This window comes from Bombina bombina, chromosome 7 (genome assembly GCF_027579735.1).
Source record: "Bombina bombina isolate aBomBom1 chromosome 7, aBomBom1.pri, whole genome shotgun sequence".
NCBI lineage: Eukaryota > Metazoa > Chordata > Amphibia > Anura > Bombinatoridae > Bombina > Bombina bombina.
Window position 1 is genome coordinate 267230021 of NC_069505.1, and position 27584 is coordinate 267257604.

General features: G+C 35.6%; 1 protein-coding gene across 1 annotated transcript in view; it reads right to left on the reverse strand.

Moving 5' to 3' along the window:
• Positions 1-27584, reverse strand: part of CACNA2D3 (calcium voltage-gated channel auxiliary subunit alpha2delta 3) — a 1718630-nt gene that overhangs the window by 981213 nt on the left and 709833 nt on the right. Inside the window, 3 exon segments of the mRNA XM_053720740.1 lie at positions 1040-1190; positions 1274-1334; positions 1543-1674. Of these exon segments, the coding sequence (XP_053576715.1) occupies positions 1040-1190; positions 1274-1334; positions 1543-1674 (344 nt within the window).

Sequence of the window (27584 nt, forward strand, 5' to 3'; positions counted from 1 at the left end):
GAACAATCTACCTGTTTTTAATCATAAACAGAGAATAGATATCCCTGATCATTAACTTAAAGGGACGCAAAACCCAATTTTTTTCTTTCATAATTCAGATAGAAAATACAATTTTAAACAACTTTCCAATTTACTTCTATTATCAAATGTTCTTTGTTTTTTATCCTTTGTTGAAAAGCAGGAAAGTATGCTCAGGAGTCTACACGTGTCTACAGCACTAAATGGCAGCAGTTTTGCAACAATGTTATACATTAATGAGAGCGATAGATGGTAGCACTACTTCCTGTCATTTAGTGCTTGATGCATGTGCAAACTACCTATCTACATATCTCTTCAACAAAGAATAACAAGAGAACAAAGCAGGTTTGATAATAGAAGTAAATTGGAAATGTATTAAAATTGTATTCCCTATTGGAATCATGAAAGACAAATGTTGGGTTTAATTTCCTGTGATTTGGAGGGTTATATAAAAATCAATACCACTATTAAAGGAAATAATGTTTCATATTAATAATTTACTTATATTTAAACAGTTTCTTTTTCATCTTTTAAGTGCTATTAAAATTCAACTTGGATTTCCAGTTGCTGATAAACCACACATTTGATTCAGATTTGCCTGCATTAAAATGTACAACTTAAACTATGGTACCACATTAAAAAAGTTTAATCAATTGGTATAAGATGCTAAACCTTTGAGTGGCCAAATTAGCAGTACAGCATGTTGAAACTTATTCTATTTCTAAATTACATAGCACAGCAAAAACAGAAAAAGCAAGAATCAAACTAAAATTACTAAGCATACTGTAAGATATGTTATTTGCTGGTGATTTGTCAATAGGCCTCTGAAAGAGGTCTCCAAAAGTTCAAATCTTCTCCTAAATTAAAACTGATTGAAAGTTGAACTGAGAGCATCTAAAGTACAGACATCCCAGGGGGCCTTCAACAGGTAGGTTCTTGTGCGCATCCAGTTAAAAGGTTATAAGAGGAGGGGGGGGGGAAATATTTTAAAGAACAAAGTCAAGAAGCAAATGGAACTTACTGCAATTATGTTGAAGAAGTCATCATCTCCAAGGGTGTCTAAAATAGAGGATACAGTTTGCTTTGCAATTGTCAGACGAAGACCTTTCATGCTACCACTGACGTCAACTAAAATTACAACATCTTTCGGTGAGGTTGCCGCTTGAATGTACCTAGATTAAAGAGCAATAGAGAAATTGTTCTTTTATATTAGTTATGGAGTGGGAAAAAATCAATTGTTGACTGGGTTACCTACCATTTTCTGTTTCTACAGTCAAATGCAATAACTCCATTTTCATCTGGTTCCCATTTAATACCTACAAAAAAAAGAATAGATCGTTTCTTACCAAAGGGAATAGTTTAAACCCTACAAAACAATTTCTGCACTATTTGTCTTCTTAAAGACATTGTGAGCAAAATGTAAAGAAACATCTTCATCGATCTTTTAAAAAATAATAAAAAAAAATCTTTAGTGTAAAAAATTGCTCTCTGTTGCACATACATTTTTTTTTTCTACTCACTTACCTGGATATTGTCGAAAAAAGCCCTTTGCACTTCCAAAATATTGCCAGATGAGGGAGGGATCTCTGTCAAAGTTATCAACAAAAACCTTATTTAGGGATTCGGACCAATATATTCCATTTACAATTTCAGGATCTGAAATGACATAAAATGCAGTATTATTTATTTATTTATTATTTATTTATTTATAAAATATTTTACCAGGAAGGATACATTGAGATTTTTCTCGTTTTCAAGGATGTCCTGGGTCCACAAAACATTGCATTGATACAATAGGGTCAATGTATAGTATAATTAGTAAATGTAGTATAATTATTGTTTAACGCACTGTATATGATGCATGTGATCATCCTGTATCTCACGTATCAGACTGTACTAAATAAAATGTTTGTTGAACATCAGAAAGGAGATATTTGTTTATATAGGTCCATATTGTATCATACGCCCTATAATGGTGGAAGTGTAATTTATGCTATCACAAGTTATTTTTAAATAATGAGCAAGATATGAATTATTCAATTTTGATGTGCATCTGTCTGTCTATCTATCTATCTATCTATCTATCTATCTATCTATCTATCTATCTATCTATCTATCTATCTATCTATCTCTCTTTTGAGCTAGATAAATAGATTTGATAGATAGATAATAGATAATATATATATATATATATATATATATATATATATATATATATATATATAGATAGATAGATCTAGATAGATAGATAGATAGATAGATAGATAGATAGACAGACAAATATATAGATATAGATAGATAGGGCCAAATTTATAATAAGGCAGAGTAGGCCGGTGACCTTAACAAAGATGGCCACCGCACACACACACACACAGTGCTGTTATTTCACTGCCGGCAGCCATCTTAAGGTCGCCAGCACAGCTGTGAATAGGAAGTGGGAAGCTTAGGAGAAGCTTCAGATTTTGGTGCCTACAGGCACCTGAGCTTTAAATCCAGCTCTACTTTGTATAATTTGAACACAATACTTAGTAAAAACAAGTGGTTAATGTCACAGTGCCATATCTCCCCACTTTCTCAAGTGACTCTTATACCGCAAGTCTTTCATCTTATCCATTAAAGGATATCAAATCAATTAAGTAAATTTGCTGACAGAAGTAAAAGGCAAAGTTTTAAATTCTATGCTCTATCATAATATTTAAAGAAATAATATTGGTCATATGCCCCTTTAATTGACATGCTGAAGCATCTCAAAGACATGACACTTAGCATTTTTTTATGCAAACAGGCGGGGCAAAGGTAAATTCAAAACATCTTTTTTAGTCTTATACAACTGATGACAAGATGTAAAGAGAATGTATGTCATAAAATACAATTGGCTAGATTACAAGTTTTAATATCGAAACTACGCTCACATATTATTAAAATTTGCACTCATGTCAAGGAGAACAGCAGATAGGGGAACCCTGAACCTTGCCTAAATCAGGTCCTTCATCCATGGGCATTTTTGGTAATGTATTATAATTTATGTTTGTTTGTATATTATTTTTTTTATCAATTTCAGTGAACATATCTAAGGGAAAGTGATAATACAAAGTTGCCTATACCACCTTGAAATATTAAGATTGAAAACACATTTAATAATATCTTCAAATATAAAACACATATAGACCTGAGAATAACTCATAAAGACAATATTCAGAACAAAAGGCATATAATATGGATACTAGGGATGGGCGAATGTTTCTAAACATTCAAAATTTAAAACTAATTTTGATACATTCGTTTGTTTGAATTTTGAATGTTTATATAACATTCTAACATTCTATTTTCAAATTTTCGTTTTCAAATTTTTCAATAAAATTTGAAAATATTCGTTTGAATAATAGAATGTTTAGCTATGTATTCATTCAATTTCGAAATGTAATATTAGAATTCGAATGTGACATTCAAATTTGAAATAGAATTTCTAGTCTACAACTGTGTTTAATAAATGTAATATTCGAATTTGAATGCTACATTCAAATTTGAATGTCACATTCTAATTCGAAATAGTATTTCTAGTCTAATACTGTGTTTTGTAAATGTAATATTCTAATTCGATTGTGATATTCAAATTAGAATGTGAAATTCGAATTCAAAATAGTATTTCTAGTCTACAACTGTGTTTTATAACTGTAATATTCGAATTTGAATGCTACATTCGAATTTGAATGCTACATTCAAATTCAAATGTGACATTCAAATTCAAAAAAGTATTTCTAGTCTAATACTGTGTTTTATAAATGTAATATTTGAATTTGAATGTGACATTCGAATTCGAAATAGTATTTCTAGTCTACAACTGTGTTTTATAACTGTAATATTCTAATTCGAATGCTACATTTGAATTTGAATGCTACATTCGAATTTGAATGTGACATTCAAATTCAAAAAAGTATTTCTAGTTTACTACTGTGTTTTATAAATGTAATATTTGAATTCGAATGTGACATTTGAATTTGAATGTCACATTCAAATTCCAAACATAATTTCTAGTCTACAACTGTGTTGTATAAATGTAATATTCAAATTTGAATGCTATATTCGAATTTGAATGTCACGTTCAATTGAATGTCACATTTCTAGTCTAATACTGTGTTTTTTAAATGTAATATTCAAATTTGAATGTGACATTCGAATTCGAATGTGACGTTCAAAAACTGTAAATAACATTAGATAATAGAATTTTTAAGAATATTCGTTCTTATCAACATTCTATTATGTAAATCGAATTTCTACAATAACATTTGTTCTAACATTTGAATTTGAATATAAACACATTCGCCCATCCTTAATGGATACCAGGTAACAAAAACATAAATATCATATAAAGCATTTCCTATGACATATGCCCCTTCTACCATTCAAACGAGGCTACTCAAGGACTTCAGCAACTAACAGACCAAAAACAGAAGGCAATGGGGCTTGCCAGAAACACAAGTTATGAAGCAGCGGTCTAAAGACCGCTGCTCCATAACCTGTCCACCTGCTCTGAGGCGGCAGACAGACATCTCTGGAAATCAACCCGATCCAATACGATCGGGTTGATTGACACCCCCTGCTAGCGGCCAATTGGCTGTGAATCTGCAGGGGCGGTATTGCACCAGCAGTTCACCAGAACTGCTGGTGCAATGATAAATGCCGAAAAGCGTATGCTGTCGGCATTTATCGATGTGCAGCAGACATGATCCGAATTTTCGGATCATGTCCGTTCGCACATTCTTAAATAGGCCCCTAAGAATCAGTTATAACTATATAGGATACTTTTGGCTCAAATACTATTATTTACCTACGAATGAAGTATCTAAAAATTCCAGAATTCCACTCTAGTGGAACCAAAAACTAGATACAAATAAATCTAGAGGAAAATATACTTAGACATTTATCATAGGAACACATTAGGGATCCGCTTTAAACAATCTAGTGAAAAATAAAAAAAGAGAATATATCATAGTTCCATTTATAATTAGTCCTTCAACTACAGTCTTGGGGGTCCATTTAATAATGTGCAGACAGACATGATCCGATATAGCGGATCATGTCCGTCGCACATCGATAAATGCCTCGTGAACTGCTGGTGCAATACCGCCCCCTGCAGATTTGCGGCCAATCAGGGTGTCAATCAACCCAATCATATTCGATCGGGCTGATTGCTGTCTGCCATCTTAGAGGTGGTGGATGAGTTAAGAAGCAGCAGTCTTAGGACCGCTGTTTCTTAACAACCGCTTCAGTCGGAACTGAAGCGCAAAGGGTCGGAAGCAGCATCCACTGCTTCATAAATAGACCCCATAGTAGCGATCCTCAAGAGCAGGAATGGCCAAAACGCCGACCGCACTTTATGAGTCGACCGCCTTACCATTTAAGGTAGACTATTGGAAGAATAGCGCCACTGCACTATAATGCTGCTAGGAGCGCTGCCCACATAGCTGCATTATGCTATTGAAAAGAAAATGTTGTACTTTGCTTAGCCCTGCCGCGCTATATTTTTAACCACCACATTATTGAAAGGAAGAAATCAGGATAACGCAGTCACACTAAAGTAATGATACCATGAAAAGAATAGTGCAGCCACGCTATTCTTGTAGCTTTCCTTCAATAATAAGGCAGTCAAAAGCATAGCTCGGCCTCGCTAAGCAAAGCATAAAGTTTTCTTTTCTAATTGTAGGTTTTGGGTGAGCTCAGAATATACTTTTATTTACTGTGGAATGACTGGTGTTTTAGAAGGCTTGTATATATATATATATATATATATATATATATATATATATATATATATATATATATATATATATATATATATATTTTCTCTATATACAGTCGTATGCAAAAGTTGAGGCACCCCTGACAATTTCCATGATTTCCGTTTATAAATAATTGGGTGTTTAGATCAGCAATTTCATTTTGATCTATCAAATAAGTGAAGGACACAGTAATATTTCAGTAGTGAAATGAGGTTTATTGGATTAACAGAAAATGTGCAATATGCATCAAAATTAAATTAGACAGGTGCATAAATTTGGGCACCCTTGTCATTTTGTTGATTTGAATACCTGTAACTATCTAGCACTGATTAATTGGAACACACAATTGGTTTGGTGAGACCTACAACATCATCTTGCTGCAGACGGTGTCACTGTGCATCGTTCAACAATTCAGCGTATGGGAGAGTGATGCAGAATAATCCTTTTCTGCACATATGCCACAAACAGAGGCCTAGATTTGGAGTTCGGCGGTAGGCGTCAAAACCAGCGTTAGAGGCTCCTAACGCTGGTTTTGGGCGCCCGCTGGTATTTGGAGTCAGTGATTAAAGGGTCTAACGCTCACTTTTCAGCCGCGACTTTTCCATACCGCAGATCCCCCTACGCCATTTGCGTATCCTATCTTTTCAATGGGATCTTTCTAACGCCGGTATTTAGAGTCGTTTCTGAAGTGAGCGTTAGAGCTCTAACGACAAAATTCCAGCCGCCTGAAAATAGCAGGAGTTAAGAGATTTCTGGCTAACGCCGGTTCATAAAGCTCTTAACTACTGTACCCTAAAGTACACTAACACCCATAAACTACCTATGTACCCCTAAACCGAGCTCCCCCCACATCGCCGCCACTCGATTTAAATTTTTAACCCCTAATCTGCCGACCGCCACCTACGTTATACTTATGTACCCCTAATCTGCTGCCCCTAACCCCGCCGACCCCTGTATTACATTTATTAACCCCTAACCTGCCCCCCACAACGTCGCCGCCAGCTACTTAAAATAAATAACCCCTAATCTTCCGACCGCAAAGCGCCGCCACCTACGTTATCCCTATGTACCCCTAATCTGCTACCCCTAACACCGCCGACCCCTATATTATATTTATTAACCCCTAATCTGCCCCCCTCAACGTCGCCGACACCTGCCTACACTTATTAACCCCTAATCTGCCGAGCGGACCTGAGCGCTACTATAATAAAGTTATTAACCCCTAACCCGCCTCACTAACCCTATCATAAATAGTATTAACCCCTAATCTGCCCTCCCTAGCATCGCCGACACCTACCTTCAATTATTAACCCCTAATCTGACGACCGGAGCTCACCGCTATTCTAATAAATTGATTAACCCCTAAAGCTAAGTCTAACCCTAACACTAACACCCCCCTAAGTTAAATATAATTTACATCTAACGAAATTAATTAACTCTTATTAAATAAATGATTCCTATTTAAAGCTAAATACTTACCTGTAAAATAAATCCTAATATAGCTACAATATAAATTATAATTATATTATAGCTATTTTAGGATTAATATTCATTTTACAGGCAACTTGGTATTTATTTTAACTAGGTACAATAGCTATTAAATAGTTAAGAACTATTTAATAGCTACCTAGTTAAAATAATAACAAATTTACCTGTAAAATAAATCCTAACCTAAGATATAATTAAACCTAACACTACCCTATCAATAAATTAATTAAATAAACTACCTACAATTACCTACAATTAACCTAACACTACACTATCAATAAATTAATTAAACACAATTGCTACAAATAAATACAATTAAATAAACTAGCTAAAGTACAAAAAATAAAAAAGAACTAAGTTACAAAAAATAATAAAATATTTACAAACATAAGAAAAATATTACAACAATTTTAAACTAATTACACCTACTCTAAGCCCCCTAATAAAATAACAAAGACCCCCAAAATAAAAAATTCCCTACCCTATTCTAAATTAAAAAAGTTACAAGCTCTTTTACCTTACCAGCCCTGAACAGGGCCCTTTGCGGGGCATGCCCCAAGAATTTCAGCTCTTTTGCCTGTAAAAGAATAAATACAATACCCCCCCCCCAACATTACAACCCACCACCCACATACCCCTAATCTAACCCAAACCCCCCTTAAATAAACCTAACACTAAGCCCCTGAAGATCTTCCTACCTTGTCTTCACCATACCAGGTTCACCGATCCGTCCTGGCTCCAACATCTTCATCCAACCCAAGCGGGGGTTGGCGATCCATCATCCGGTGCTGAAGAGGTCCAGAAGAGGCTCCAAAGTCTTCCTCCTATCCGGCAAGAAGAGGACATCCGGACCGGCAAACATCTTCTCCAAGCGGCATCTTCAATCTTCTTCCATCCGGTGCGGAGCGGGTCCATCTTGAAGCAGGCGACGCGGATCCATCCTCTTCTTCCGTTGTCTCCCGACGAATGACGGTTCCTTTAAGGGACGTCATCCAAGATGGCGTCCCTCGAATTCCGATTGGCTGATAGGATTCTATCAGCCAATCGGAATTAAGGTAGGAATTTTCTGATTGGCTGATGGAATCAGCCAATCAGAATCAAGTTCAATCCGATTGGCTGATCCAATCAGCCAATCAGATTGAGCTCGCATTCTATTGGCTGATCGGAAAAGCCAATAGAATGCGAGCTCAATCTGATTGGATCAGCCAATCGGATTGAACTTGATTCTGATTGGCTGATTCCATCAGCCAATCAGAAAATTCCTACCTTAATTCCGATTGGCTGATAGAATCCTATCAGCCAATCGGAATTCGAGGGACGCCATCTTGGATGACGTCCCTTAAAGGAACCGTCATTCGTCGGGAGACAACGGAAGAAGAGGATGGATCCGCGTCGCCTGCTTCAAGATGGACCCGCTCCGCACCGGATGGAAGAAGATTGAAGATGCCGCTTGGAGAAGATGTTTGCCGGTCCGGATGTCCTCTTCTTGCCGGATAGGAGGAAGACTTTGGAGCCTCTTCTGGACCTCTTCAGCACTGGATGATGGATCGCTAACCCCCGCTTGGGTTGGATGAAGATGTTGGAGCCAGGACGGATGGGTGAACCTGGTATGGTGAAGACAAGGTAGGAAGATCTTCAGGGGCTTAGTGTTAGGTTTATTTAAGGGGGGTTTGGGTTAGATTAGGGGTATGTGGGTGGTGGGTTGTAATGTTGGGGGGGGTATTGTATTTATTCTTTTACAGGCAAAAGAGCTGAAATTCTTGGGGCATGCCCCGCAAAGGGCCCTGTTCAGGGCTGGTAAGGTAAAAGAGCTTGTAACTTTTTTAATTTAGAATAGGGTAGGGAATTTTTTATTTTGGGGGTCTTTGTTATTTTATTAGGGGGCTTAGAGTAGGTGTAATTAGTTTAAAATTGTTGTAATATTTTTCTTATGTTTGTAAATATTTTATTATTTTTTGTAACTTAGTTCTTTTTTATTTTTTGTACTTTAGCTAGTTTATTTAATTGTATTTTTTTTAGCAATTGTGTTTAATTAATTTATTGATAGTGTAGTGTTAGGTTAATTGTAGGTAATTGTAGGTAGTTTATTTAATTAATTTATTGATAGGGTAGTGTTAGGTTTAATTATATCTTAGGTTAGGATTTATTTTACAGGTAAATTTGTTATTATTTTAACTAGGTAACTATTAAATAGTTCTTAACTATTTAATAGCTATTGTACCTGGTTAAAATAATTAAAAAGTTGCCTGTAAAATAAATATTAATCCTAAAATAGCTATAATATAATTATAATTTATATTGTAGCTATATTAGGATTTATTTTACAGGTAAGTATTTAGCTTTAAATAGGAATAAGTTATTTAATAAGAGTTAATTTATTTCGTTAGATGTAAATTATATTTAACTTAGGGGGGTGTTAGTATTAGGGTTAGACTTAGCTTTAGGGGTTAATACATTTATTAGAGTAGCGGTGAGCTCCGGTCGTCAGATTAGGGGTTAATAATTGAAGGTAGGTGTCGGCGATGTTAGGGAGGGCAGATTAGGGGTTAATACTATTTATGATAGGGTTAGTGAGGCGGATTAGGGGTTAATAACTTTATTATAGTAGCGCTCAGGTCCGCTCGGCAGATTAGGAGTTAATAAGTGTAGGCAGGTGTCGGCGACGTTGAGGGGGGCAGATTAGGGGTTAATAAATATAATATAGGGGTCGGCGATGTTAGGGCAGCAGATTAGGGGTACATAGGGATAACGTAGGTTGCGGCGGTTTACGGAGCGGCAGATTAGGGGTTAAAAAAAATATGCAGGGGTCAGCGATAGCGGGGGCGGCAGATTAGGGGTTAATAAGTGTAAGGTTAGGGGTGTTTAGACTCGGGGTACATGTTAGAGTGTTAGGTGCAGACGTAGGAAGTGTTTCCCCATAGGAAACAATGGGGCTGCGTTAGGAGCTGAACGCTGCTTTTTTGCAGGTGTTAGGTTTTTTTTCAGCTCAAACAGCCCCATTGTTTCCTATGGGAGAATCGTGCACGAGCACGTTTTTGAGGCCGGCCGCGTCCGTAAGCAACTCTGGTATCGAGAGTTGCATTTGCGGTAAAAATGCTCTACGCTCCTTTTTTGGAGCCTAACGCAGCATTTGTTTAAACTGTCGATACCAGAGTTAAATTTATGGTGCGGCCAGAAAAAAGCCCTTTTACCGCCAAACTCCAAATCTAGGCCAGAGTTACTTGAGGTATGCAAACGCACATTTCGACAAGCCATCTTCATTTTGGAAGAAGGTGCTGTGGACTAATGAAACAAAGATTGAGTTATTTGGTCATAACAAGGGGCGTTATGCATGGCGGCAAAAGAACACAGCGTTCCAAGACAAACACTTTCTAGCCACAGTAAAATTTGGTGGATGTTCCATCATACTGTGGGGCTGTGTGGCCAGTGCTGGTACTGGGAATCCTGATAAAGTTGAGGGTCGCATGAATTCCACTCAATATCAGCAGGTACTTGAGAATAATGTTGAGGAATCAGTCATAAAGTTGAAATTATGCCGGAGTTGGATATTTCAACAAGACAACGACCCAAAACACTGCTAAAAATCTACTCTGGAATTTATGCAGCGGAACAAGTACAATGTTCTGGAATGGCAATCCTAGTCCCCAGACATGAATATCATTGAAAATCTGTGGGGTGATTTGAAGCGGGCTGTCCATTCTTGGCAACTAACAAACCTAATGGAACTGTAGATGTTTTGCAAGGAGGAAAGCTCCAAAATACCTTCATCCAGAATCCTGACACTCATTACAGGCTATAGGAAGCATCTAGAAACTGTTATTTCTACTAAAGGAGGCTCTACTAAATATTATGTGCAATATTTCTTTTGGGGTGCCCAAATGGGGTGCCCAAGTTTATGCACCTGTCTAATTTCATTTTGATGCATATTGCACATTTTCTGTTAATCCAATAAACCTCATTTCACTACTGAAATATTACTGTGTCCTTCAGTAAATTGTTGATCCAAACATAAAATAGATAGATAGATAGATAGATAGATAGATAGATAGATAGATAGATAGATAGATAGATAGATAGATAGATAGATATATAGATAGATATAAACAGTACAAGTCCAAAAATTGTTGGCAGAAATTCTGGCTTGTACATCTAAAATAAATGCAGGATAATTGCTATTCTTATATCCTATACCACAGTAAAGCCAAAACATTCTTGTACTTTTATCAGTTTCCAAACTTGTACTTGTAAGCTTGTTTATTTAAACACTTGAATATTGTGAATCCTCAAAGGGGAAAAAGACTTATACACATAAACGATTAACTTACTGCAAATATATCAAACGCTGATAGCGTGTTTACTCCCATGGGTCTTCCCTCGCTATTCAGTTTATCGTTCTGATTATTTTAGCCTGAGAACAAACTGTATTTGATAACTATAAAGCTTTCATGCAATTTATATTGTCATGGCATAGACAGACAGATTGTGGTTTTGGTAACTCAATATGCAATTAATATTTGTATGTTTGAAATATAAAATGTCAGTATGTCATTGCTACACAAAAAGAATGATGTTAATGTTTAAAAGGATGAGCATACTATTGAAAGGGCTCCCATATGTACATTATTAGTATGTTATATTTTAAATTAAATAAAATGTCATAATGGAAAATGGAAAACCACTTAGTTATGTTTAATGAAAAGTAATGGTTTTAGAACTATCAGTAAAAGGTGAACTATGCAGTAATTATGAATGGTTGATGAGGTCAACATTGTTGAGTGAGTCGTAAGGAAGCTGTTTGCTTTTTTAGCCACTTTTTAATGCACAGTACATTATTAAACTAAATGCATTTGACTTCATTTACCAAAGGTATAATATATCTGCCGGTCCTTGCTGCACAAGCAACTGCTAATCTGTCAAGAGCAGGGTCTTTCAATCATTTTGATAAGGTTGGAATGATTTTGCACCGCCACATTTTAGAGGTTAAGACTGCTGCTTTATAACTAGCATTTAAGGCTTGAAGTCCTGGGGCCGAAGTTGCTTTTGCGCTTAATAAATGAGGCCCATTATCTTTTAAACCTTTTCTAACAAGTCATAAGACATTAGAAAAATTCAAAGCTATCACATACAGAATTGTTTTAAAATGTTTTTAGACGGGTGGTATAAATCCTTGCTTGGCCTACAGATTAAATTGCATTTGATAGGTTTGATTTTTTTGACAAAGCTTTTCATTGTTTGCAAAACAGATTTTTATTTTTGTGCTGTAAAAGTTATCAAAATCAGCCGATATCTATTAAAGGGAAAGCAAAGTCAAATTTATAATTACATGGTCTAGACAGAGCCGGCAAAAAACCCCCCCAAAAAAAAAACCTTTCTAATTTACCACTATTACAGACCTCCCAACTTCCCTATTTGTGAGGGACAGTCCCTGATTCTAAGCTCTGTTCTGCTGTCCCTCTGAGACAAACATATGTCCCTATTTGCAGAATTTACCTTAGCCCCACCCAAGAAGCACCCAGACATGCCCATAAACTGCCCAAAAACACCAATGACCCCACTCCTCCCAATATAGCCCCACCCACAAAATTGTGACAGGCCCCCATCAATCTCCTGAGTCCCTGATACACAGCCACAACTGTAGGGAGGTATGCAATTATCAAATTTGTTCTCTTGGCATCCATAGTTGAACAGCAAACATAAGTAAGCATTAAAGGGCCACTAAACCCAAAATCTTTCTTTTATGATTCAGATAGAGAATAGAAATTTAAACAACATTACAATTTACTTCCATAATTTATTTTGCTTCATTTTTTAAATATCCTTATTTGAAGAAAAAGCAATGCACATGGTGAGCCAATCATATGATGCTTCTATGTGCAGCAACCAATCAGCAGCTAGTGAGCATATCTAGATATGCTTTTCATCAAAGAATATCAAGAGAATAAAACAAATTAGATAATATAAGTAAATTAGAAAGATCTTTAACATTGCATTCTCTTTCTAAATCATAAAAGAAAAAATGTGGGTGGCATGTCCCTTTAAGCTCCGGAGTATGCTCATATATTTAGTACTCTACGGCAGTAGTATTGCAATAATCTTTGTAGCAAGTGTTTTCAAGCACAGCTGAAACATACAGGCACTCTCCTGAGCTTACCATCTAACTAGGTTTGCTCTTCAACAAAGCATACCAAGAACACAAAACAACTTTGATAATAGTAAACTGTGAAGTGATTTTCTTTTTGTTTGCTTGTTTTTTAAATAGAGTTAGCATGTTCTATCTAAACTATGGAATTGTAATTGTTTTCTTTATTGTAGTACCATTTACACACGATTCCCGTTAGAAATACTGTCTCTATGTCTATAGGGTATGTGCCACAATACATTATTCCCAATATTGCTGCGGTCTTGACACAGCCAACTTGTAACTTCAGCCCTATCACCTGTGCAGGAGGGTCAAAACAGAGAGCGTTAAAGGGAAGCAATTCTGAATTATTTGTCTGATAAAAAGAAAACAAGAAAGAATGCCAGCTTTTCTGTGTGTTGTGTTTATACTTTTTTTTTTAAGGCCTGTCACCCAGGCTGCTCAGGGGTTAACTGCCGGGGTAGCTGGGAACTGTGCAGCTGTCTGTAAGTATTCAGGGGTGTGGGTTCACAGCGACTTTGGATGTGTATCCTGTCCAGTCTCAGTGTGCGGTCCGTTTGTGTGTTCTTTATTTACTTAAAGGGACACTGTACCCAGATTTTTTCTTTCATGATTCAGATAGAGCATGCAATTTTAAGCAACTTTCTAATTTACTCCCATTATCAATTTTTCTTTGTTCTCTTGCTATCTTTATTTGAAAAAGAAGGCATCTAACCTTTTTTTGGTTCAGAATCTGGAAAGCACTTTTTTATGGGTGGATGAATTTATCCACCAATCAGCAAGAACAACCCAGGTTGTTCACCAAAAATGGGCCGGCATCTAAACTTACATTTCAAATAAAGATACCAAGAGAATGAAGAAATTGTGATAATAGGAGTAAATTAGAAAGTTGCTTAAAATTGCATGCTCTATCTGAATCACAGAAGAAAAAATTTGGGTTCAGTGTCCCTTTAAGGGAGATTACAAAGGCATGTGACACCCTTGTATTGGTTCTCAGTTTGTTTGAAAATATGCATTGTGTAGCTGCTTGGTTAGGGACCCAAGAGAGAGAACTTGACCCGGTCCTGGGCTTATTCCTCTGGTGCCAAATGCAACTGAATCTCCCATTTTTGCTTTTCAATATTACTGTGTGCTTGCTATTGAGTGCCAGGTTTTCGGTGTGTCGTGTTTCCCTTTGCGCCTGTCACCCAGGATGTTCAGAGGTTAAAGGGACATAATATTGCTAAAGCAATTGAAACTGATGCAATATAACTGTAAAAAGCTGACAGGAAAATATCACCTGAGCATCTTTCTCTATGTAAAAAAGGAAGATATTTTACCTCACAATTTCCTCAGCTCAGTAGAGTAAGTTCTGTGTAAAAAGTTATACTCAGCTGCTGCCCAGCTGCAGGTAAAAAAAAAAAAATGAAGAAATGAACAGCAACCAATCAGCATCAGCATGTCATGAACTCTTTTACTGTGATCTCATAAGATTTCACTTAACTCTCATGAGATTTCATAGTAAACTTCCTTAAACTAAATAGGGAAATAACATGAGTGTGCATGAGGCTCACTCCCTTGGCTGTCCAGGGACAGACATACTGATTTGCTGCTTAAAGTCCTTTGCAATGGGGTTTGAATACTTAGGACATTTTGAGGTAAAATATCTTTCTTTTTTACATAGAGATGTTCAGGTGATATTTTCTAGTCAGCTTTTTACAGCTATGCTGCATCACTTTCAAATGTTTCAACATTTGGGTATCATGGCCCTTTAATTATATAAGGTATTGTTGTTTACACTTGGTCCCATCCCCCCTCTTAACTGTCCCATTTTACATGTGCAAATACTGACGTTCCAAGGACAATATATTACCTTTGTAAGAACATTCTAAAGAAGAATATATATTGTTCTCAACATAGAAACGGACTGCACTCTCAAGACTGGACAGGGTACATGTGAACTGTGAACCCCACAGTCCTGAATATTTACAGACAGCTGCACATTTCCCAGCAACCCATGCAGTTAAATGGCCATGATACCCAAATGTTGAAATACTTGAAAGTGATGCAGCATAGCTGTAAAAAGCTGACTAGAAAATATCACCTGAACATCTCTATGTAAAAAAGAAAGATATTTTACCTCAAAAGTTCCTCAGTAGTCACATCCCATAGTAAAAGACTTTTAAGCAGCAAATCAGTATGTCTGTTCAGGGACAGCTAAGGGAGTGAGCTTCGTGAACACTCATCTTATTTCCCTATTCAGTTTAAGGAAGTTTACTATGAAATCTCATGAAAGTTAAGTCAAATCTCATGAGATCACAGCAAAAGAGTTCATGACCTCAGAACTGTTGATGCTGATTGGCTGCTGTTCATTTCTTCATTTTTTTTTTTACCTGCAGCTGGGCAGTAACTGAAGTATAACGTTTTACACAGAACTTACTCTGCTGAGCTGAAGAGGTAAAATATATTAAATTTGTTACATAGAGATGCTCAGATGATATTTTCCTGTCAGCTTTATACAGTTATACTGCATCAGTTTTAAGTGATTTAGCATATGAGTATTATGTCCCTTTAAGTTGCATTCTGCCTCTTCTGAGCATGAGCAAAATAAAAAAGTAAAAAAAAAGAAGAAATAAAAGGTAAAATCATTCCAAGATGACGAATGATACATATTGCAATAATTTCTATTAAGTATAATCCATTGCTTAGTGCTTTTTATTGCAACAATGAAATATATTATTTTATATCTCTTTAAATTTAATATGTTGTTAGTTAATGTGTTTATGAAATGCACAAGACAATATTACACATCAACTTCTATTTTTTTATATAATGTACAGTAACACATGTTTACTTATTAAATATCAAGAAGGACTAAAAAGGTCAAAGCTTTCCTGTGTAGCCAAGATCATACCCCAGCAAAATCTAAAACAATCAAACAAATACTGTGTGGTTACAAAAATTGGCAGCGAGTCTGTAGGGGGCGGCGTTGCACCAGCAGCTCTTGGTGGTATTGCTCGCCTTATTCAGCGAGGTCTGGCGGACCTGATCCGCACTGTCGGATCAGGTCTGCCAGACTTTCATAAATAGGGGCCTAAGAGTTATATTTACCTATGAACCCTAAAGAGTTAAGGGCCCACTTAATATCAAATATGCTGTAACAAGAAACAATGGAGGATTAAGGATTCTATAACCTCTCTATGCTCATGAGATTTAGAGGTGGTTTCATGGTATCCCGTTATCTGCCCACCAAAACTTCCTCAAAACCTCCCGGCCTGTTGGCACTTTGGTCTGTCCCCTTCCCAGTTGGGTTCAATAGGTTCAATGCCTTTTGAACTACCCTCAAATTATGCCCTTAATGTTGTCAAAAGGCATTTAAATTATTTTCAGGGAGCTTTGACCTTTGTTATTAAACTATGATTTTGAATTGCACAAACTCCAATAAAAGATTGTAGGAATAATGTGTTTAAACTATAAGATGTATACACTCTAAACTAAAAGAGAGTGCATGATGGTAAATATGGGATTGTGTTGCCTCTGTTTGAAAAGTAACAGAAGATAACCTCTCTTGATAATCAGTAATTTTTCCTTGACCATATTCAATGAAAGTTCTTAAGCATGCTGTCTTACTTTAAGGTCATTGCTTTTAAACCAATTTAAACTGTTAAAAATCGAAAAAGCATCTTATGTTCTTTTGTAAAACAGAACTGCATGTTCTTTGTGACCAAAATTGCGCTTGTACCGTTCCGTGCATACTGCAGTGCCGTAGAAAATAATCCTATTTTGCAATGTTCAGGTTATTTCACATAAATATAATTGTGCTCATTTCTAGTAATTTCATGCCTGAGTTGCCTCTATATATGAAACAACAGGTAACTTTCTAAATGGACTTACACCAGGAAAATAATATATTTCCTCTGGAGAAATAAGACAGCAATTAAAACTTGTACAGATTCACTCAGAAACAGAGTAAAGTTGAGTTTAAATACTAGTAAGAATCAAAAAGTAAGAAAAATCTGTGTTTTTCTCTTTGAAACTGGGTATTCTTTTTAGTTTTAACAATATTAATCTTAAAAAAAAAATCATGGCAGTATTTCATTAGATAAAGGAAATTATTTTTATAGCTGCAATGGAATCAGAGTATACTAGAGAATATGTATCCATGATCTTTAAATATATTAATAATAATAATAATAATAATAATAATAATAATAATAAAATGAAAATAAAATGTGCAACAAAAACACATACAATAAGTGATAATAACAAAGACCAGTATGCAGGAAAATATCCAAAGTGAAAAGAGTCTTTAATGGAAACAGTCCTACAAATAAAATAGTTCAAATGATGTTCCTCAAAAGGAAGTGAAATAAACACATCATAGCATAAAACTGTGTAAATATTCACTACCCAGAATACTCACATTAGTTAGAGCTTTAACAGCTCACGATAATTAGCTCTATAGTACAGACACCAGGCAGACTGGATACAGACAATGACAATCAGACAGATCATATCCTTTAATATAACTTTCCAGTTATCTTATTTGCTTCATTATCTTGGTATCCTTTGTTGAAGTAGCAGTAATTCACTACTGAGAACTAGCTGAACACATTGGGTAAGCCAATGACATGAGGCATACATGTACAACAACCAATCAGCAATAGCTCCCAGTAGTGCATTGCTACATCTCAGTCTACTGAGATAGGCTTTTCAACAAAGGATACCAATAGAACAAAGCAAATTAGAAAATAGAAGTAAATTGGAAAGTTGTTTAAAATTGCATGCTGTATCTTTATCATAAAAAACAATTTGACGTTACTGTCCCTTTAATAAATGAAGTCCAGTGAGAAACATAGGATCAAGCTTAAAGGGACAGTCTAGTCAACATTAAACTTGCATGACTCAGATAGGATATGCAATTTTAAACAACTATCCAATTTACTTTCATCTTCAAATTTGCTTTGAAGGCTCGTATGCTTATTTATACATTTTGAAGGCAACATTTTGGCAGTTTTTCACACCTAGGCAGCGCTAGTTCTTGTGTGCCATATAGATAAAATTGTGCTCCCTCCTGTGGAGTTATTTATGAGTTAGCACTGATTGAATAAAATGTAAGTCTGTCAAAAGAACTGAAATAAAAGGGCAGTCTGCAGAAGCTTAAATACAAGGTCATCACAGAGGTAAAAAAGTATATTAATATAACAGTGTTGGTTATCTATCTTTTTAAACAACATACATTTACATGCAAACTGTCCCTTTAATGTTTTCAAATCAGGAATCTAAGTTTTCCTGTATACATAAGCACACCACCTGAGACATAACTCAAACATATTGCTGTTCTGTAAACATATTTCATTACACACACTGTAGATAAATAAAAAAATGACGGCTGGTTTCTCCAGTCATTTATATTAAACAGATTGGTCAATGCGTCATTATGTTTTTGGTAAGATGGATTCTGATTATCAGTAAAATTTTATAAAAATACCCCGTCGACTGCTGCACTGACAGAAATATGAAATATGTTTACCAAGAATATGGTGGATGCTTGTACCAATTTAGGAGCTGTCAGTCTTAGTACTGTTCGAATGCCATGTGGTTGAAATATTAGCAAGCACATAAAACCATAAATCGAAAGAGATCACTGCAGAGAGATAGATAGAATGAAGAATACACAAAGAATTGGAAATACAAAGGGCTCAATATACTAAGCAGCTTATGCAACGCATATGGCAAAACACATAGAAACACACACACATACATTTCTAAGTGTTTTCCATATACTTTGCCTTTCTTAATAAAGTATATGTATAAGCTGATACACTTATTTCTACCTTAAACAATTGGCTTTGATGGAATCTGCCAATTTCCTGCACAGGATATTATGTCTATGGTAAAATTAATAATAAATCAGAATTTGTGAAGGTAACATTATAAAAAAAAAACTCTGAATACTCAGTGCTTATTATTAAACATGATGAGGTCATATATTTTGAATCTTGGCTTAAGTGTCATATCAAGCAATTGAAGCCAATGTTTGTGAGTCTACAAGGCTGAAACTATATGTATGCTTGACTAAAATCACACAAACAGTATATACATATTCCATAAAGAATGAAATAATAGCAAAAAAATGAAGCTAATTCTAGTTGGTTTACCAAAGGTATCTTGGACCTACTATGAATTGTTTTGTCTTATTTTAATTAATTGGCCTACCATGTACAAAATTATCTCCTAGAGGCTACAGGGTGTGGGTTTTAAAAAGATCCAGACTTATTATTATAATGTAGATCATAAGATACGCTCCTGACATATCTAACATTTTGAAACTCTGCAACTTGGAATCACTGTTCAGAAACTCAGACGCTAAGCATCTTTGCAAGAACAAAGCAATAGCCCTAGGAGAGATTGGGAATAAGATTTGCCATACATAACTTGAGTAGAACCAGATGGGAAAAAGTGGAAAAAAAAACTCTATTTCTTTGTCTAGAAGCCAATAACCATAAAGCACAAAGCAACTTACTATGACCGAGTCACTATGCAATGCGGTGTAGCCTCTTTGTAAACTAAGGGGTTAAAATAATAACTTCCTGATAAAACAAATACAAGTTTATGCGTTAATAGACAGTTGAGTGAGTTCCTTTATGTATTTACAAACTGCGGATTCAGTTGGTTAAAATCTAATTGGTAAGTGTTTTTCCCATCTTTGAGATCAGATGCAAATGTTTTATCCCCATATTTATACCTTATACCTATTTATGTGTAGCAGTTTCGGAGCCGCAATGGCAAATAATTATGTGCAGGTGTATTCTATCTGTAAGGTACAGTACTGATGTTCTGGAGGCTTAAACATAACTATTACTTGGATGGAACATTGAGTGGGCTCCTCACATACATACACACATTGGGGTAGATTTAGCAAGCAGTGGATGCTGTTTTCTACCCCCCAAATTTCCGGCTCGCCGAAACATAAGTTAAGTAACAGAGGTTATAAGATCATTGCTCCTTAACTTGCCCGCCACCTTTAGCGTACTTTAGGTTTTCCCGCATCACGTCACCTTTAGCGTACTTTTTCCTTTAAATGCCATTCAGTTTATCTGTCTCATTGCCCTAGTATTAAGTATATCTGGTGGGTGTGCCTTGAACTATATTTTTGGATATTGAATTCTGGCTTGTGACCTGGACCTCCTTTTGACCATTCTTCTGCCTGCTGATTCCACTCTGTTTGTTGCCCAATTGGTTCTGACCTTAGATTTCCCTTACTAAGCTTTTGGACTCCTGTGTCTGTTTGATGGATCCATGGCTTGTTGACTCTGCATTGACATTCCAGGTCACTTCCTGGTATTTAGCTCCTTGCTATTCTCCTGATACTAGCATCCTTCTCCTGAGTCCTTCCACTACTATCCCAAAGATTTTTTATTATCACTCCACTTGACTACTCCTAGACTACTGGCTAGGATTGGTTTAAAAGCAAAATATCTGAAGGATTATAACAGGTCGAGCAGACATAATTTGCTATAGCAAATCATGTCCCCTCGACTAATACTAAATCTACCCCCATAGACCTGAGAATAACTCAAAATGTAGCGAATCATGTCCGCTCGGCACTTGGTAAACACATACATTGCTTCATTTTTTTTTGTAATGAGAGAATATGTATGCAAAATACTTTTTCATAAATGTGGGCAAGAGATACAAGAAATATGTGGGTCATGCTTTGCCTAAATCAAGATTAGAAGCATTTGAGGAATGCATATTATAAAAAATGGTACCATATCTACACAAAGGTAAACATCAAGAGCTAGAAATCTCCAATGTCCAATGCATGCAATCTCACAGGAACACTAATATGCAATGTTAAACATGGGCAGTGGATTGATGCCCCCTAGAGGAGAGGTTGGGCAGATGGGGTGAATATGTACGCCCCTGTCCACCCAGGATTAATAAATGAAGCTCAAAGCATACAAAAATACAAGACATTGTAACATTTTAAATATTGAAATAAGTTTAACTACACAGTTGTACTTAAGTATTTTTTTCAGTAGATAACTTGTTTTAAAAAAGTCATTATTTTCTTGTCACATCATAAAAAACTTGGCGGATTCAAATCTTCATGTTGAGATATATGATGAAAATGAGGTTAATGCAGAAAGCAACCAATATGATAGATGGGCTGATGGGAAAATGCAATGGGAAAAGATTAACTTCACTGAATGTGTTTAGCTGGAAGCCAGTACAGAAAGAGAAAGATGAGAGATAGAATTTAAAAAGCAAAAAGGTGATAATGATGATTTTCCTTTTGTAAATGTACAGGTAGAAGAATTATGTTTTTTTTCCCCTTTTTTCCATTGACTTACGGATCTTTTAGGCATTAGAAAATGTCTCTCTCATAAATAAAATAAATACTTTAAAAAGTACATGAACGCAGAACTAAATGGACCTCTGTGCCCCCCAGTTAGCACTTCTATATTAATTTATAACACAACAAATTTTATTTTTTCTCTGCAGCTGGCTGAATCAGTTTATTTCGATGTGACATCAATGTATATGTTTCTCGTTCTGTGGTTCTACTTCTAGGTTTATAAAGGAACATAATACACATATACTAAAAAACTTGAAAGTGAACCAGTATAACTGTAAAAATATGTCAAGAAAATATCACCTGAACATCTCTATGTTAAAAAAGGAAGATATATTACCCAAAATTACTGCAGCTCACAATAATAAGTGTTCTGTGAACAGTTATCCTTCAGCTACTATGAGTTACATGTTGAAAAAAAAACAGCCAATCACCTTAATCAGTGCTGTTGTCTCACTTTGCTTTACTGTGATCTCATGAAATTTCACTAAAATCTCATGAGATTTCACAGTAAACTTCCTTCAATTAAGGAGATTAATAACATTACCTAGCCTGCACATGATAGGTGCATGCTCCCCTGCACGTCCTAGGACTAGCATCCTAATTAGCTGCTTCAAATCCTTTTACAAGTATGTGGATAGTGAGAAAAATAACTTCCAATTTCACATAGAGATGTTAAGGTGATCATTTCTAGTCAAATTTTTACAGTTAAACTGCATCACTTCCAAGTGCTTTAGGTATGTTCCTTTAACAATAGTTACTTTGGAAATATATTTTGTGTACACACAAAAAAGAGAGAACTGCTGTGCTTAAACAAGTTGCACATTTTTTTATTATTAAAAAACATGCTTTGATATATAAATATATAAATATAAATATATATATATATATATATATATATATATATATATATATATATATATATATATATATATATATATATGTGTAGGTTCAACATTGTGAATACAACAATAACAGCCTATTTAAATACCCATTATTCTAGTAATTAAAATTTACTGAAATTCAATAGTATTGTCACTTGAGCTCTGCAAGTAAAGTTTAAAGTTTATACCAGCAATTAAGCACTAAATTGAAAAAGATTGAAACATTTTAAGAATATTTAAAGCTGTGATTTTCTTGGCAACATCTGTAAATCCAGAGTAATTCAGGGATCAACCACTTGTAATCCCTCTTGATTATGTTTACTTTGTTTCTTTAGCTGTAACAACAAGTTCCCTCAATAAGACCTTACAAATTTACAAATCATGAAATATACTGACAGTAAGTTTTCCAGTTGACCTACATCTAAATACTTGCCTGGCTTGTCAGTGTATGTATGGACTTAGGTCTAGACAAAATAAAATCTGCAGCTCCCACTCAAGAGACAAATAGCTGACTCTACAAGATTTGTAAAGAAATTCCTTAGAGGGTCAGAAAATTACAAACTCATTCCAGTAGAAAATATAGAGCCCTTACCATTTATTGTTTAAAAACTGCTCCCAATTGCCTGTGAGTTTTATTATTAAAGGGATAATAAAGTCAAATTTAAAATGAAATAGAATGGATATTGCTTGACATTTAAACAGCTTTCTAATTTACTTCTTTTATTAATTTTGCTTAGTTCGTTTGGTATCCTTTGTTAAAGAGTAAACTTAGGTGAGCTCAGGAGTGGTGTACACATGTCTAACCATCTGATAGCAGTGTTTGCAATCATTTTTGATAAATATTATACATAGTTGCAAACACTGCCACCATGGAGTGTTAAAGATAAGTGCGTGTTCCTCAGCTCTTCTTAGCCTACCTAGATTTTCTCTTTAACATAATATCTCAAAAGAACAAAGCAAATTTGACAAAAGAAGTAAACTGGAAAGTTATTTAAAATTGAATGCTCTATCTGAACCATGAACATTTAGCTTGTTCTTTGGCTAGTCATCACCCCAGGAGCACTCAGAATTTGCCTTTCACTGGGAGGAATCTTCTTAAAGCACATCAGTCTGGCCCTGCTTATAAAGTACAGTGCAGCCATGAAGTACCAGGCAACCTCTCTCTGAACGAGAGAAATGAAAACATCAGGATGTATGTTTCTGCCTTGTTTGGGGCTTGTCAGTGAGGTGCCACTTTAACCTATAATCTTTGAGAAACAGTCCTACTACTAATTACCCACCATCATCCTTATGAATACTGTTACCCAAGGTCCATAATTAGCATATACAAAAAGAAAAATACTCAACCAGTAACAAAGTAAAGCATGATAGATTGTCCCATGGATAGTCACTAACCCAGAATCCTCCACTGCTTGCCAAGAATGTGCCTTTTACAGACAGCGACTTTCCTGCAGTATATCAGCCTGGTCTTGTCTAAAAATAACATTCCAGCCCCACGTGTCTCCCAGTAGTGCATTGCTGCACCATCACATTGGATAACAAAGGGCCGATTTATCAAGCTCCGTATGACGCTTGATGCCCCTTGTTTCAGACGAGCCTTTAGGCTCACCGGAAACAGAAGTTATGAAGCAGCGATATAAAGACCGCTGCTCCATAACTTGTCCGCCTGCTCTGAGGCCGCAGACAGAAATCAACCTGATCGAATATGATTGTTGGCATTTATCGATGTGCATCGGACATGGGTATATGTTAAATATACCCCAAGAGTACAAAGCAAATTTGATAACTGATGTCAATTTTTAAGTTGTTTAAAATGTTAATTTCTAGGGGCAAATCACATTGTGGAAGTAGGAACTTTGATCTGAGTTTGATAAGGGGTCTGCCTGCACAGATGTTCTCCTTACTAAGATTACCCTCCACTGTGTTACCTTATATGAGTTGTACAATAAGATTCTACTGCATTAGCATCTTAATCCCTTCATGCTGGCACAAATCGCTAAAGATCCTCTTACTTAAGACACCTGAAACAACCCTCTTTCATATGAATTTGACCCATCTAGCAATGGTGCATTATTGCTATTATGTCCTATTATTTACTGCAGCCAAACTATCTATCAACTGACATTGGCTGTCCACCTTTTCACAACAGATCCCCACCTCTCAAATAATGAAATATTTGCAAGTAAAGGAGCATGGTGCTGTGATGGTTGAGGATATGCTGGATGTACTCACAAGGAAGATAGAGCACCGGGGAAACACAGAAACCTTTACCAAAGTCTTGGAAGTATCTAAGATAACTTTTTAACCCCATTACCCTCACTATCCCTCTGGACGTGGTCAGATCCGCCGAGGGGAAAGTATTAAAGGTAACCTCTTATCCTAATAACCTCTACCATCCCTCTGGACACGGTGAGATCCACTGTGGGAATTGTGAACTGAAACTTTACTAACAGCATTTATCATCTGTCAGTTTATGTGATACTCCCAGCAAATGTTTTTTTAATCACTGATCCTCCAAGCAATATTTGCTTACATAAATTCGTTAAATGTTGAGATTTTAACGTAAACCCGTTTTATTGTTTATACTTTATTGTCATATTGGTCATATCTGGGAGACGTCCCTATATTTATTGAATAGATTGTGATCTGAATTTTATTTGCTTATTTTATTATACTTCTTATATATAAAATTTTGTAAATATACTGAACCTATATCATTATTTCACTTATCCGTGCTTTTTAGTGCTTTTTAGCACAGGTGTGAAAATAACACTGTATTAGGTTGTCTGGATAGTCTCTCCTTTAACATTAACAACATAAAGAGAATTGGAAACTAATTTAAAAAACTGTTTTACATTAACAAAATCAAGTGGAGGTCACCTACTGTTCAACATTTAGCAATTTCACATATTCCTGGGGGACTTCTGCTGCTCTTCTCCAGGTGTGTGTTTAGTTACAGAATATGTTCTTGTGTACCCTATATTGATAAAACCTAGCAGGACCATGTCCTCCAAACAACTTCACCCCTGAAAACAGTTAAATAGTTCACTAGTCCTTAGTTGGAAAACTCTTTAGAAATCAATGGCCCATGCCATATCCTCTTGCACACAGGCACTACCGTTCTTAAAAAAAGTTTAAAAAGATAGATAATCCCTTTATTACCCATTCCACAATTTTTCATAATCAACACAGTTATATTAATATACTTTTTACCTCTATGATTACCTTGTATCTAAGCCTTTGCAAATTGCCCTCTTATCTCAATTGTTTTGACAGACTTATATTTTAAACAATCAGTGCTGACTTCACGTGAGTGAGCACAATGTTATCTATATGGCACACATGAACTAAAACTGTCAAAATGCACTAAGATAAGAGGCGGCCTTCAAGGGCTTAGAAATTAGCATATGAGCCTACCTAGGTTTAGCTTTCAACAAATAATACCAAGAGAACAAAGCAAATTTGATAACAAAAGTACACTTGAAAGTTGTTTACAATTGCATGGCCTATGTGAAACATGAAAGTTTATTTTTTACTAGACTGTCCGTTTAAGCATTCAAAGCCCCCTGCCCACCCCCATATCTGTGATTTTGTGTAGAGAACACTTAGCAGTAGTGGAAATGGTGGTGGGTGAGGTAGTGCACAAAATATGGAACTGTATTGGTGTCCCATATGGGTCCACTAAATCAGCTGAACTTTTTGAAGCTGGGTGATAATTTACCAAGGTTTATTCAGCTCTGAGTACTAACACAACCCAAGACGTCAGATTGCTGTGACATTTCCAAACCAGAGGTTATCGACCTTATCACTGAAGACTGCACTTGAATATCTATCCCCTTGCAGGAACAGCAAGCACAATTTAGACATTTTAATAATGGAAAATAAAACAGATGCTGCACTTACATAACATCTATCACATGTGACAATATGATATATGATATTGCCTCTTGTTTACAAAAGTGCAGTTATGTCATTGTGTTTCAGTATTACCATACAGATTTAGATAGAAAACAAAAATGCAGGGGACTATATGGTTTCGTTATGCCTTAAAGGGACATTAAACCAATTATTTCATGGCTCAGAGTGAAACATTAAACAAACAAAACAAAAAGCTACTTTCCAGTTTATTTCTATTATCAATATTTATTTTGTTTTCTTGGTATCTTTTGTTGAAAAACAGGTTGGTAGGCTCAGGACACATTAGCAGATTTTCAAGAATGCATTTTAGGATGTTATACTTTAGAAAATGCACTAGATGGCAGCATTATCTGCACAAACAGCTCCATAAATGTGCATGTAGGTATGTAGGCAAAAGCAAGTTATTCCCTGGGCTTATAGTATTTAAGAGTGGTTTTCCGAACCAAACAATTTCCAAAAATAAAGTGTCACAAAACACATAAAAAAATCATTACAAAGTACAGTTACACTCATAATAACATAATCTAATAAAAATTATTTAAAAAAAATATTGCACAAAAAATGTATAAGGACTCAAAGATATGAGGTCTAGGGTGTTAGAAAAAGAAAAGCTGCAAAAGGGCTTTAACATTGAGATAGTTACAGATTCAAGTCTAAATATATATTTGTTTAAGAAAACATCAGATATATGTAGAAATATTTAATTATGAACAAATAGAACATATTCAGTTACAACATTGGAAAATGAAATATTCATAATTTCATGTCGGGTTAGCGCTATTAAGAATACATGATGGTGTTTGCTCAAGAGAGTGGGGTCTTAGGTTTTATATTTCTATGGGGTAATGCAAGAACGCAATGACGATGTTCGAATTTTTTCGCAAGTCGGGTTACTGCTGGAGAAAAATCAGTTTGCTTTCAACTTGTAATACCAGAGCAACACGAATAGCACAAAAATGAAAATCCTAGTTAAGTTTTCACTATAGCGAAAACGGAAAATACCGCTCCACTTGTAA